At 38.3% G+C, this 13,058-nt stretch overlaps 1 protein-coding gene across 10 annotated transcripts in view; it reads left to right on the top strand.

The window, feature by feature from the left end:
• SPAG17 (sperm associated antigen 17) overlaps positions 1–13,058 on the top strand; it is a 99,193-nt gene that overhangs the window by 70,533 nt on the left and 15,602 nt on the right. For all 10 annotated transcript variants that reach the window (XM_027681297.1, XM_027681302.1, XM_027681301.1 and 7 more), the window contains 9 exons: positions 2,140–2,269; positions 3,911–4,122; positions 4,412–4,556; positions 5,709–5,863; positions 6,277–6,453; positions 8,007–8,134; positions 8,292–8,422; positions 10,020–10,363; positions 10,749–10,931. In XM_027681297.1, the coding sequence (XP_027537098.1) occupies positions 2,140–2,269; positions 3,911–4,122; positions 4,412–4,556; positions 5,709–5,863; positions 6,277–6,453; positions 8,007–8,134; positions 8,292–8,422; positions 10,020–10,363; positions 10,749–10,931 (1,605 nt within the window). The remainder of the gene's footprint in view (positions 1–2,139; positions 2,270–3,910; positions 4,123–4,411; positions 4,557–5,708; positions 5,864–6,276; positions 6,454–8,006; positions 8,135–8,291; positions 8,423–10,019; positions 10,364–10,748; positions 10,932–13,058) is intronic.

Here is a 13,058-nt window from a genome sequence, read left to right as displayed (position 1 = left end):
GCATCCAAAGTGTGGATTAGTTTGGGGTTTTTGGCAATATGAAAATATCCATGTATTTTTTCAGTCCAAACAGTCATGTGGGATCCAGAAAAGACCTGAACTGTTCTTCAGTCCTGCAGACATCTTTAGGTATCCTAAACTTTCAGGAAAAAAAGACTTTATATTCCTATATAGGGAAGTACCTGCTTTGTTTACATATATTTAGGTTGCCTAGAATTCTGGTACGTTTTAGGTGCTATAGGCTAGATACCATCTTTGCAAATACTGTCATTAATCTACAAGCCACATTTTTTTCAAAGTCTAAGACACTACACGTAGTTAACAAACAGATGAAAAGAAGAGTCATCTATTTTGACTCAGAAAGTATCAAAATAATTCCTTATTTCTTGGATGTTTTTTTCTGTCTAAGTAGACCACAACTCCAAGTATAAGTTATTTACCATTTGTTCCATTTGTTACCATTTGTTACCATTACATTATATGCTAAATCATTTAGCCAGGATTTCTGAGAAACATAACCATTTCAGAAGTATGCAAAGAAGCTAGCTCCTGTATGTCTATATATTCTCAACATACTGTCTCCTGATAGAAAAATGTAGATCTTATGTGCCTAGCATGATTTTAGAGTAGTCTCTGTATAAACAAATTATGAGTACTTCCTTCTTAATGTTAACTTCATGTCTGTGAGTCATCAAGAATATATTACATGTGATAAGCATTGAAAAAAGAAGGAATGGTTAGTTCCTTCCAGTAATAATCTCAAGAGTTGTTTCTATATGTTGTGCATTTATTTTCTACATTGTACCATATTTATAAATTAATTCAGGGATGGTTAGGGTGGCTTTATCTGACACACAGAGAACATGCATGTCAAGGGTTGAGTGTAATGGACAATATATCTCAGAAAACAGCTATAAGTAGATAAATAACCAAGACTTCCTTTTGTTAGCTATTTTGATGGATAAAAAATTAACATTAGTCCTAGGCATGTGGAATACCTTAGTGCAGATTAATATGTCAATACAGATGCATTATCACTGCTACCAAAAAAAAAGTCATTAACCTTTGACTGTTTAGTCAAAGAATAATCTCTACTGTTTATTTTTATGCCTGTTTCTTGCTAAATAGAGTCCACATTAATTGCATAAGTGAACTGCAGCAATTAGCACTCCTTTGGGCAATGACTAATGTGATGAAATTTAACAAGTCCAAATTTTGGATCCTACAAGTGGGGCAAGTAACACCCGGCACAGGTATAAATGAGGAGAGGAGTGGCTGGAGAGCGCCCTGCAGAGCAGGCCCTGGGGATGTTGGTGGGCAGCAGCTCAGTGTGAGTCAGCAGTGTGTGCCTGGGCAGCCCAGAGGGCAAACCATGTCCTGGGGAGCATCAAACATGGCATCACCAGCCAGTGAGAGGGAAGGGAACATCCCACCGTGCTCAGCATTGGTGTGGCCTCACACGGACTGCTGGGTGCAGTTCTGAGCCCCAGAGGGGTGTGAAGGTCCTTGAATGCTCTCAGAGGAGCGCAGCAAAGCTGGTCGAAGGGCTGGCAGGTGTGTCCTGTGAGGAGCAGCTGATGGCTATGGGCTTGTCTGCTTTGGAGAGACCAAGGCTGAGGATCAACCTTGTCACTCTCTGCAGCTCCCTGACGGGGTAAGTGGAGAGGGAGGTGATGATCCTTTCTCCCTGGGATCTGTTGATAGAACATATGGCAATGGCTCAAAGCTGCTCCAGGGAAGGTTTGAACTGGGCATTAGGAAGCATTTCTTTACCCGACAGGGTGGTCAGACAGTGGAACAGGCTTCCTAGAGGGGAGGTGAATGTCACAAGCCTATCAGTGTTTAAGAGGCATTTGGTCAGTGCCCTTAATAACATGCTTTAACTTGGTCAGCTCTGAAGGGGTCAGGCAGCTGGACTGGATGATCATTTAACGTCCCTTCCAACTGAAAAAGTCTATTCTATTCATGCTTTTTAAGATAGCTGCTTTATTTCTTGTATTCATTCTGAGAGCTTTCACTTTTTTCCCCTCCATCACCCACAGCATTCTAGTGACTATTGCATTTGTGACACATTCTTTTGAGATTTTCTAGTGATGTTTGAATTGATTTTAACCTTTAGTATGTCCTTGATTTCTGTAGATTCTGTTTGCTGATGGCACAGTGAGTAGGAGTCCCGACTCTGGTCCTGTCCTACCACCATCTACAATTCCAGATAACATACAACCATTACCAGAATCAGAGCTTTTACATGACACCAGGATTAAGAAAGGTAATATTTTTTGGGTTTTGGATAGATGTAAGTTAGCAGGGCTGATGATAGATAAAGGGCATATTTCTTTAGTCTGAAAATTCTGCCAGTATGAAAATGCAATTTTATCTGTACTCAGCTTCTGCACACTGCTATGTTACCTTCATAGCAAATCATTTCTGTCTAACTCCAGATTTCTTTTTCTTCCATCATGCTAGGACTCTAATAAGTAAATACACTCTGATACATTGGTATCAGAGTGATTGAACACAAAATCTTTTAAGATAAATCCTTGTAACTACAATAGTGTTAAAAACTTACTTTTGTGTTACACAATTTTTAGTCTTCATATTAAGTAATGCTTCACTCACAGAGGATACTGTATTTTTCCTGTGCAGGGCTGAGTTGGACTCGATGATCCTTGTGGGTCCCTTTCAACTCGGCATATTCTGTGATTCTGTGTATTCCAAGGCACCTATGATTGGTCATTATCAACTGGTTGTATGGACTTGTGGTTGGTGGCAATATAGCCATTCTTACCTTATTTTCTTTGACTGAGAAAGAACCAAATAAATGTTTACTTCGTACCTCAGAGTGTAGTTCGAGATAACTATCAGTGCTACTTAGTACACAGAACAATTATGACCTGTCATATTAACTTGTAATTTCTTGGAAGTATCTGAATAAAAATTGCTGCCAAAAAGAAAAGGGTCTCAAAAAGAGACTTTTTGAGTCAAGTCCAGTCCTTGTTCTTAGGATATTCCTTAGGGTAACTGCAAAGATGTTTGAGAACAACTTTGACAAACCATCTCCTAATATGCGTTCTCGGTATGTGGGATGAGTGTATATCCTTTCTTACTTATCCTTTATTTATCACTTTTCCACCTTCCCCACCTTTCCTTTCCACTGCTTATTCATGACAAATTTGTAGTGAATAGTTTCATCTCTTTTTGTATTTTGGGTGGGTTTTTTGCTAGATGTATACTGTAAGTCTTCTAGACTGCTCTCTGAACTATGTTGTTGTCTTTTACCTACACTTAGTCTAAACTTCTTTTCCTGCATATGAGAGACCTGACTTCTCTATAACATTCTTAATAAGATCTCTCCAATTCCCTTTCATAATGGAATTTCCATCCCTTTTCTTCTGATGCACCATAGAATTGTGTTGTCCTTTTTGGTCACTATATTTTCACGCTGATGACTTGTAACCATTCTGCATGGATGATGCCTCCAGGTCTTTCTTTTCTTCTACTGTTACAAGCTTAGCTGAAACAGAAATAATTTTTATTCCTTTTCACATTAAATTTCATTCGAATAAGCTATATCAAATTCCTATCACTTTAATCTTCAAGCTCATGGGACAATTTTGGCTGCTTTTTTTTTTTCTGTAATTCATTCAGATTTTCTTTTGCATCGATAGTACCTTCCAAAGTCTTGTCATAATCAGATGTCATTGGCACGCTTTTTACTTTTTCTGTGTTCTTAAGGAAACATTAAATAAGGTTAGTTCAGGAGCATGCCTCTAAGTAACAGGAGTTGTAATTTTTTTCTAGCCTGTTAAACAGTTCCTCTTTCAATTCTGTCAAAACCGATCCTCACAATGATTTTATCTTTTGCCTTAGAGAATACCAAGTCTGATACAAAAATTTTTTATTTCAACAGGAAAACACAGTGGCAAAAACATTATATCACACCCAACCAAGGATGAGTTGTTTGAAAATACTGCTCAGGATCTGGTTAATTCTGAGGAACCTAAGGCAGGAACCTGGATAACAACAACTCCATTAGGCATTCAAGTGGGCACTGAGGGTGCAAAGAGAATGGATCTGAAGCCACTCTTCATGTATCAGGCAACAGACCCAGCTGATGACACGGTATGACTGCTTTTGTGTTATTATAGCACTGTCTACTAAGCCAAGACACAGGGCTGCCATCATGTAAGTTGTACGATTTGAAAACAAATTATTATTTGTTATATTTATTACTCTGTTAGAAATGCAAAAGTTATAGATTTTGAAGAAAATGTGATTCCTCAGTCTCTGAAACAGATGAAGTTGCAGTACTCTAGCTTCTTCAGAGTTTCATTGCCTGATGCCTTTTATTGTTGTTGCTGTTACAAGTATCACAGTGCTAATATGAATGAGTGTTCCTTCATTCTTTCAGGTTATGACTGTACGAGATGATGAAGTGATAATTGTTGAGAAGCTGGATGGTAGCAGAGTAGTAGATCATGCTGATGGTACCAGGATCACAACTTTTTATAAAAAATGTGAATGCCGTTTTGTACCAGATGGTGGCGAGGGAAAAGGTAAAATCAAAAGGGGAGCACTTACCTCTGCTATATCTTGTGAAGCAGAAAATTGTCAAAATATATACTAAAGACAGCTTATACCTTATACCTATAGCCTAGATAACACAGCCACTAGTACAGTCCAGGCTTAGTTTGTCTCCTTTCTTTCAGCAGAATTCAGTGCAAAAATTGTACTGTTGCAAGCAAGCAAATTTCCTTCTTTTCATGTATATAATTACATGGTCCTCCTTTACCATGAGACCACAGTTCTAGTTGTCCATTGCCCTCTCTCCATCTGCCCTAATATTAGCAAGCAAGATGATTTGAGTCTTAACTGAAGAGGTGTATAAGGACCAGGGCATCCTTATATTTTCCATTGAAGCCATGGACTCAACAGCCTTGGAGATACTGAATATCTGAATATGGCTGTGGAAAATGCCATGCCTAGAAAAGTGAAGTTTATATTTCCATGAAATAAGTGGAGCTAATGGTCATCTGTGTTTATTCTGGCTGGTGTTGTATTCCGTATGCTTCATTCACTTGCTAGACAAGTCCTGTCCTCCTTAATTAACATGAAGTGTACATTTACTGTGTGGGTGTCTGTACTGTTCAAACACAGTGGGAAGTTCTGGTTCTGTGGGAAAAGAGCGTTATTGATTTAACAGGTAATGTTCAGGAACATTGTCTCCCTGTGGGATTTTAAAAATCAAAACAACTTTGAACTGACCTGTCTCTTCAATGGGAAGGCAATGACCAGATTAAGATACCTGTTTGATTTGTTTTCCAAGATTTAATAGGAATTTCTTCACATCTTTGAGCTTGTATTACAGGCATGAAGAATTTCAGTGATCCAACTTGTATGTTACAAATATCCAGATCATTATGATTAGTAGCATACTTCATACTTTAGAGTGTACTTTTCTGGCCAGTCACAGATGGCTACAAAAATTTTTTGCTGTTGAATTTTCCTGTATTGAGTGCACTGTCCAGAATTGCATTGTGTGTTGTTTACTTAACATAAAATTATGTGATAAAGGATGCCATGAAGTTTATGAGGGTCTTGTACTGAGGACATAAGGATCCAGCACTATAAGAGAAAAAGCAAATTGAATCTTAAGACATTTCTGTGATTCATGTGCTCCTATATCATTGTTCTGTATTAATTCTTAGATGAACCCTCAAAAACCACCCCAAAGAAGGTGAAGTGTGTGAGAGTAGAGAATCCTGAGTTTGCTACTGTTATAACAAATTGTGAGGATGGTACCTGTTGTACCATCTTTGGAGATGGGACATCTATTCTAGCAAAGCCGCAGGGAACATATCAGGTGGGAATTATTTTTTGTTTGTGACAGTGAAATTTTAGTTTTGTGTTCCAAGTTCTCTGCCATTAGCAGCTCTCACCTTGACTATTTTAAGTCCCTTCTTTATAGACTTCACAAATCCTATGACTCTATCCTTTTATCCTCTGCCAGTATTTAAATATTTACTCACAACTGTATAGTATATTTAAATCACAGTCTTAAATTTCCTGAAGTTAAATATTATGGAGACTAAGGTCAGTCTACCTCCCAGACCTCATCTTCTTTCTTTCTGTCCCTTTAGTTCTTCTAAATTGGATGATTCAGTATTAAAGGTCTGAAAGCTTTCCTCTTAATTTGTGTCTATTATTCATTTTCATGGTACCTCTAAACTAAAGTTTTCATCTTTCAGCTGAACCTCTTCCTTTTTGCTGTCATAGGTTTTACCCATCAAGACAGGCTCTCTTTTCATTGATGAAGATTGCTCAGCAATTTATACCCATGAAGTTTATGATTTCGTCAGCAAGAACGAGGAGAAACAAGCAGGGAGGTACATTATGAAACACACTTCCAGCACTATTTGTGAAATGGTGGATCCTGAAGGAAATACTTTCAAGGTAAAATACATCGAAGAAAACAAGTTTCTGCATTTTAACTAATTTTATCTTATAAACTTCTCTCAAAATCAGATTGTACTTTGTAATATTTAAAGTAGCCTAGCTAGCCAGAAGGGAAAACCTCCTGAATTAGGTCTCTGATATGTTCTTGACTAAGTGATGGATTTGCTTTATTTGATATTTCCCCCTTTTTGGAGAGACTGAAATAAAATGTGGTCTACAGTTTACCTCACCTGTAGTTACCTTAATTAGCGTGACTTGTATTATATCAAAAAAACAGCTCTGCAAGTGAGGATTAAAAATGAGAGAGGATATTTGCTCTTCAGAAGGTCTATAGAAACACTCTAACCAGCTGGGTAAGGCAACTGTAGTTAAAAGGAATGATCCAGTCTTTAAAGTCATGCTATTTGTGCTGTGATCCTTTCACACTAAAGGCATACTTTTGCACTACATTAGTACTTAGTTGTGAGTTCTGGAAACATCATGTAAGTGTTTGTGAGCTGCATACTGTTTTCTAATTAAGGTTCTAATTAAATATTCTAAATGTGACATCCTTATAGTATCTTTTCTGTGTTGTAACTGTAATCATTACCATTTTCCCAGATTCCTGTGAAACAACACTAAGGTTCCTCTGGACATGTGCATTAGAATAGTTTTTAACTTGGCTGAAGAAACACTGCTTATAGAAATCTATGTTATGTGTCAATCTCTCCCTTACAAATTTTTAACTAATAAACTAGGGGAATAGAAATTTCAAAGATACCAATTCCTAGAAAATCATTGCAGTTCAAAGAAATTGCTTGGCATTGGCATCAGCACATCCTGCTTTTTCTCAACTGATACTTAGGGAACGAAGGGGAGGCTGAGGAGGCTGTGGGACAGCTGAAGGTATTTTAGGAGCAGTGATCTCAGAGGATATGGGTTCTAGTAAGAAAGATGAGATTAATTCAATATGAGAAGATGTATACATGAAGAACAACTGTAGCAAAACCAGTTTGCATTGGTTTTCCATTAATAGTCTTATTTACTTCATCCCACTGTTTTAATTTCAAGACCTCATTTTCATTGGATAAGTGTTTATGTGATGTTGTAACAACTCACAAATCTAAGCTTCTCGTTGTGTACATATATAATAGGATGTCCTGCCTGCTTTTATGTATCTGCATCTCTGTGTGTGTGTTGGTGTATATACATAGATACATGTATACCTCACAGGGAGGGGTACATCAATGGCTGTCTTGACTATACAGTTACTTGGCTTGACCAGTAGCTTGAGTGACTATTTTTGTGTAACAGTGCTTGGGCATTTATTAATTATCAGCATGTGGTATTAGTATTTATGATACAGCATGTCTTTCTAGAAATGTTTTGCTTTTTTCACTGTCTTTTCAGTTTTCCTCTTCATTTCTTCTTCCTATGTGTTTCAGGTTGCTCAACATGAAATAAGTTTTTTCCATCCCTTTCACTGGCTAGGTCATAATAAAGTTCAGCAGCCAGTTACTGTTTTAAAAGTATCTTGTAACTCAAGTAATTTTATATCATTTCTACTACAGGTTATGGCTGATGGCAGCACAAATGTGTGTGTTCCCAGCACTGGCTCTGATGACAAGGAGGACAGAAGTTCAGCAGCAGTACTCCAAGAAGTTGACAAACCCATCACTTATGATGAGCATGCCCCCAGGTATGCTCATCACCTTTTTTCTTTACTACGCAGTATTTGTGCAGGGTTTGTAGATTTGTTCCTCCTTTGTTCGGTGCTCTGTTTTTGCACATTTGATGTCATCATGTTGGAGCTCCATTTTCTTGATACAGTTCCCTGTATGTGTCTGGCTGTACAGGTTTTTCATCGTCTATGAGGATGGTTCTGGAACTGAGCTCCTGCGGAGCCGGGATGTACACACATATCTGGCTGAGGCCTGTAGTGATCCTGCCACTGCAATCTTGCAGGATCCTGTACAAGAACACCCAGGTAGAAAACTTTTCTTTTCTGACAGACTACTAATAGAAAGAATTGCAAAGGTGGAGTCCGAAGTTTCAAAACACTTATTTGGACAGGAAATGTTTTTACCCATATAGACAAGTGTCTGGCAGCAAAGCACGGGAAAGGAGGAGTTTGTGGGAGAACTCTGGGAAGCAGAGAATTAACTGAAGGACACTGTTAAAGGAAAAGTGAAAAAACAAATGGCATATCTCTATCCACTCTCAGTCACACAAACAAAATTACCAAAATGGATATTTCCTGTACTTACCATAAAAAAAAATTGAATATATCACAGTCTTCATTAATGATATTGCAGTGAAGACAATGATACCCTGATGTTGACCCTTAGCCTGTCTGTTGGAAAGGATACATGTTAAGAAGCTGAAAAAACATGACTGAAATAGAGGATGCCAGTAGTTTATGGTCCCAACCACCTTGTAGTAGCAGTGAAAGAAGTTACATCCTGAAATGGTTGGTTATCATTGTAAAGTTAGTTGGAGATACTGCGTTTCTATAAAATACACTGTGGCAGAACAGGTAGATGCTAACAAAAAAATGTATCTTTAAAAGACAGGCATGTATGATTGCCCTGGATATGGAGAGGATGATAAGGGTAGTTTGCCTCAAGCCGTAAAATACTAAGACATTTTGACAAAGATTTATGTCATAAGCATAGGAAACAGTTTTCGCACTTACTACTCTTATCAAGTGTTGCACATTTTTAAATCTATTTGTATTCACAATAATGACTGGTTCCCCACTGTAGAAACTGAATGAAATAATTTTGCTATGGGAAAAGGGAAAAAGAAGGGGCACTGAGGGAGCCAGAAAGACAAAGCAGGTAAAAAGATCAGAAAGATGGAGAACATATATACCCAGTGAAAATCCCAATCAAGAAAATTTGCTTACCACCAGCAGTCATTTGTAATAATAGTACATCTGATTTTCCAGACTTCATACTTCACCTTTCACAATGCTGGCTCTATTTGCCTTGACAACAAGGCTTCAGAATTTTCTGTCATTGTGACAAAGTACCTCAGTGGTGATATCTATTTTGATGGCCACCTATGGGGTGGATAATAATAAGTTAATTAGTTTTTCAGTTGGGCTGGAAAAAATATTTTGACAAACATTAAAATTTATCCAAACAGTAGAAATAGATAATCTCTAATGGAATCCTTCCAGTGATCAGATTGTGAAGTATAAAATACAGTGAAGAATTTTGCACTTTCTAAATATGTTGTACTGCTTCTGAGATTAATATTCAGTAAACATGAGTCAGTGGTCTGCTCTTCCTTGTTTGGGATGCTCCACACAGTATACAACTGAGCTGTTACCCAAGAATCAAAGCAAGTAGCATAGACAGTTTATTGTTAAGCATGGTCTGAGTAATCTGAACTTGTCCAACTATTCTATAATCAACTCAGTGATCTGATATTATCTGTAGCCATGGATACATGGAGTTTTATCAATTGATAATAAGATTTTTTTAAATTAGGTAAGTGGTTTTTTCTGTAGGTCAGAGACACTTGTCCATAATTTTTTAATTTGAACTGATTCTTAGTGAAATGTGTCTTTGAACCAGGTGTTTTAAGTATTACTGTCCTCCACCCTATGGCTGAAGCCTCTCCCTGGGTAATGAAGAAAGAACCAGAGAGTATTGTTCCTCCAAATCTTCGGTCAGAACCAGAGAGTATTGTTCCTCCAAATCTTCAGTCAGAACCAGAGAATATTGTTCCTCCAAATCTTCGGTCAGAACCAGAGAGTATTGTTCCTCCAAATCTTCAGTCAGAACCAGAGAATATTGTTCCTCCAAATCTTCAGTCAGAACCAGAGAGTATTGTTCCTCCAAATCTTCAGTCAGAATCAGAGAATATTGTTCCACCAAAACTTCAGTCAGGGATTGAGGAAGCATCTTCTCCTCTTGAGGTATGATTGTTTCAAAACTGCCTTTTCCTGTTAAAGCAATAGATGATTGTTTCTGTGGGGAAAAGGAACTCTAAACAATGGGAATGTTAAGTTCAGTTTATTAAGCAGACAAAGCAAGGGGTAGACTGTGTCAGGGAACGTGTAGTCCCCTTGGGCTTCTTTTACACTCAATGAGGGGATATAGCAATTATAAGGGGAGTTTATCTTGCCAGATGAAGAGGTTCGATAAATTGTTCCCAGGAATCTACTGGCTTTATTGTCTAGATTCTTGATTCTGTAAGGAGAACATATTCTTTTCAGCTGAGACACACATTGCCGATGTCTGCATTTAGTCAGTAATATTAGTAACTTCTTGCTCTTTTTGCTTGTTCTTCTCTATGTTCAGAGGAAGATCACAGATCCCTCAGTCAGAACACATATTTGGAAGGGTGTCTGCATTGGATCTGCAGAGCAGTCATGCTTACCAGTACCTGTGCGTAAATGTCCTAATAAACTGCTTATCCGTCAGCTATTCCAATATAAGCCACTCAGTGATGAACTAAGAGAAAAGCTGCATCTTTCCCTCAAGGTACTACAATCACATTTATTCATTCTTCCAGTAAGTAATAGAGAACAGATAAATAGACAAATTGGGTATCATAAATTTGAGTATATAACTGAGAAAAAGAAATCTAGTATATTTGAAGAACAATTATTTCATACATAGAAAGGTGCTCTAAGAAAAGTATGTCTCTGACAGCTCAACTGTTTCACTTCTCTCTCGTGAAACCTAGTTTTCTCTGCAAATATATGGGATCCAGTCCAGTATACATCACAGATTGTACTCTAACAGATAGTTTCCTTGCTGTCAATATTGATAGCTGTTTCTTCAATTTTACTTTGCTTAGGATTTGTTTTACTTTACAAAGTCTTAAAAATTTAAATCTCTAAAGTTGTACAAGAATTTCTAACCCACCATAATTCTACAGTTAACTTGGTTACTGAGACACCCTCTAGTCTTGGTCATGTATTTGTTTTCATAAATCAGTATAGAACATTTCTAGGCTCAAGTCATATTCTGTAGCTCTGTCCATGTCTAGCAAATAGCTGTGTAGCCTTCTGACAAAATTTGTGTCCATCTCTCATTAGTGGCTGGTTCATAGCAAGGTGCAAGCTAGACCTCATGTGCAAGTGTTCCAAGATGGAGTCTGAAAGTTCTGCAGCTGATCCTTGTTAGCTGCTTTGCACTTCTCAGTGTTGGTGTAAAACATTACTTTATTTCATTCACTTTGTGAAGATATTCTTAGAAGAGATTTTAGAGTTAAAACTTCATTATGCCTTAACTATTAGAAAATAACAAAATACCTGTTTTCTATAATTTATTCATTTAACATATTTTGATGATGGCATGGCAGACTGAATTTTAAAGTTAACAGCATGTGAAATTTGGGAAGGTCGTAGTATATTATAGCCAGTTAGATTTTTTTTATTTTATTTTTTCCCCCACATTACATTTCAAAGAAGACATACTTGCTATAGAAAAACATTGACAGCTGTCCAGCCCAGACATGTTTCAGACATGCCAGTCTATGAGAATTAAATTTTATACTTTTTACAGTATAAATATATAAGCATACTGATCTTTCAAAGGGAACATTATAAGAAAAGTTTTATGTGTATATATATATATACATACATATATACATATATATATAAGAAATGTGGTAAAAGAAAAACATTCATTTCTGTAGCACTTAGAGTGATTCTGGCAAAGTGTCTAAAAACAGAACTCCAGATTTTTTTCTGAACCTAATTTTTCTGTTATGAAGTTGCAGATTTCCTTTTCCCTAATAGGACATTGTGGTGGTTTGGGCTGGTCAGCCCCTGGGGAAATGGTTAATCCCAAGTAAGTTTCTGATGCGGGGCCAATCAGAAGCTGCGTTTTGCCCCTGTGAAACTAGCATATTACAACAGCCAGAGGGGAAGTTGTTGGCAGAGAGAATCGGAGTCATGAGGGGTAGCCAGGGGGCCCCCAAACTCGGGGGACCCCTGGCCCTCCGCGGCCTTGGCTCGGCCAGGGCTGGGGCATTTTCCTCGCCGTTTTCCCCCACTGTGAGTGGGGGCAGCGGTGATTGTGAAGCTGAGCTGGAAGAATTCCAGGCAGAGGAGAGAGAGACTTCAAGCAGTCTCGCTGCCACCTACCCCACAATGGCGGGGGAGGGGGCGATTGGAGCTGAGACTGAAGCAACAGAGATGGGCTGAGGGGCTCGGAGGTGCCCTGCGTAGGTTTTTACGAGGGCAGCCAAAAACCGAAGGACGAGGAATGCGGGGGAATGCCCTCCTTGCTACGTGGCAAGTCAAGCTGATGCTTCAGCTGAGATAGAGAGAAGCCAAACCAAGCAGACTTTTTCTGGGTAAGGAGTTTGATGAAAACTATTTGGGGTATAAGACTGAGCCAAAAACCCGGAAAATCCTGCAACCTGGAGAGGAAGAGTGGACCTGAAGTGGAGAAGTCCCTGAAATCTTACTCCCTGGGAGGAACCTTCATGAAACAGGGAGAAAGAACTCAAAAGCTGACTCCCTGTAGCTTGTGATGCAGACCTAATGAAGCAAGTGTTCCCTTGCAGCTCAGGAGGAGACCTTGGCAGAGTCTGAGCAGCTGGTAGGGGTGAAAAAGACCCCTTTCCCGGTACCCCAATGAGAGAGAGTTTAGATA

The sequence above is a fragment of the Neopelma chrysocephalum genome, unplaced genomic scaffold (genome assembly GCF_003984885.1).
Source record: "Neopelma chrysocephalum unplaced genomic scaffold, ASM398488v2 Primary Assembly neopelma1_60, whole genome shotgun sequence".
Classification (NCBI taxonomy): Eukaryota; Metazoa; Chordata; class Aves; order Passeriformes; family Pipridae; genus Neopelma; species Neopelma chrysocephalum.
Note: the sequence above shows the minus strand (reverse complement) of the source record. Positions and strands in the feature narration are given on the sequence as shown.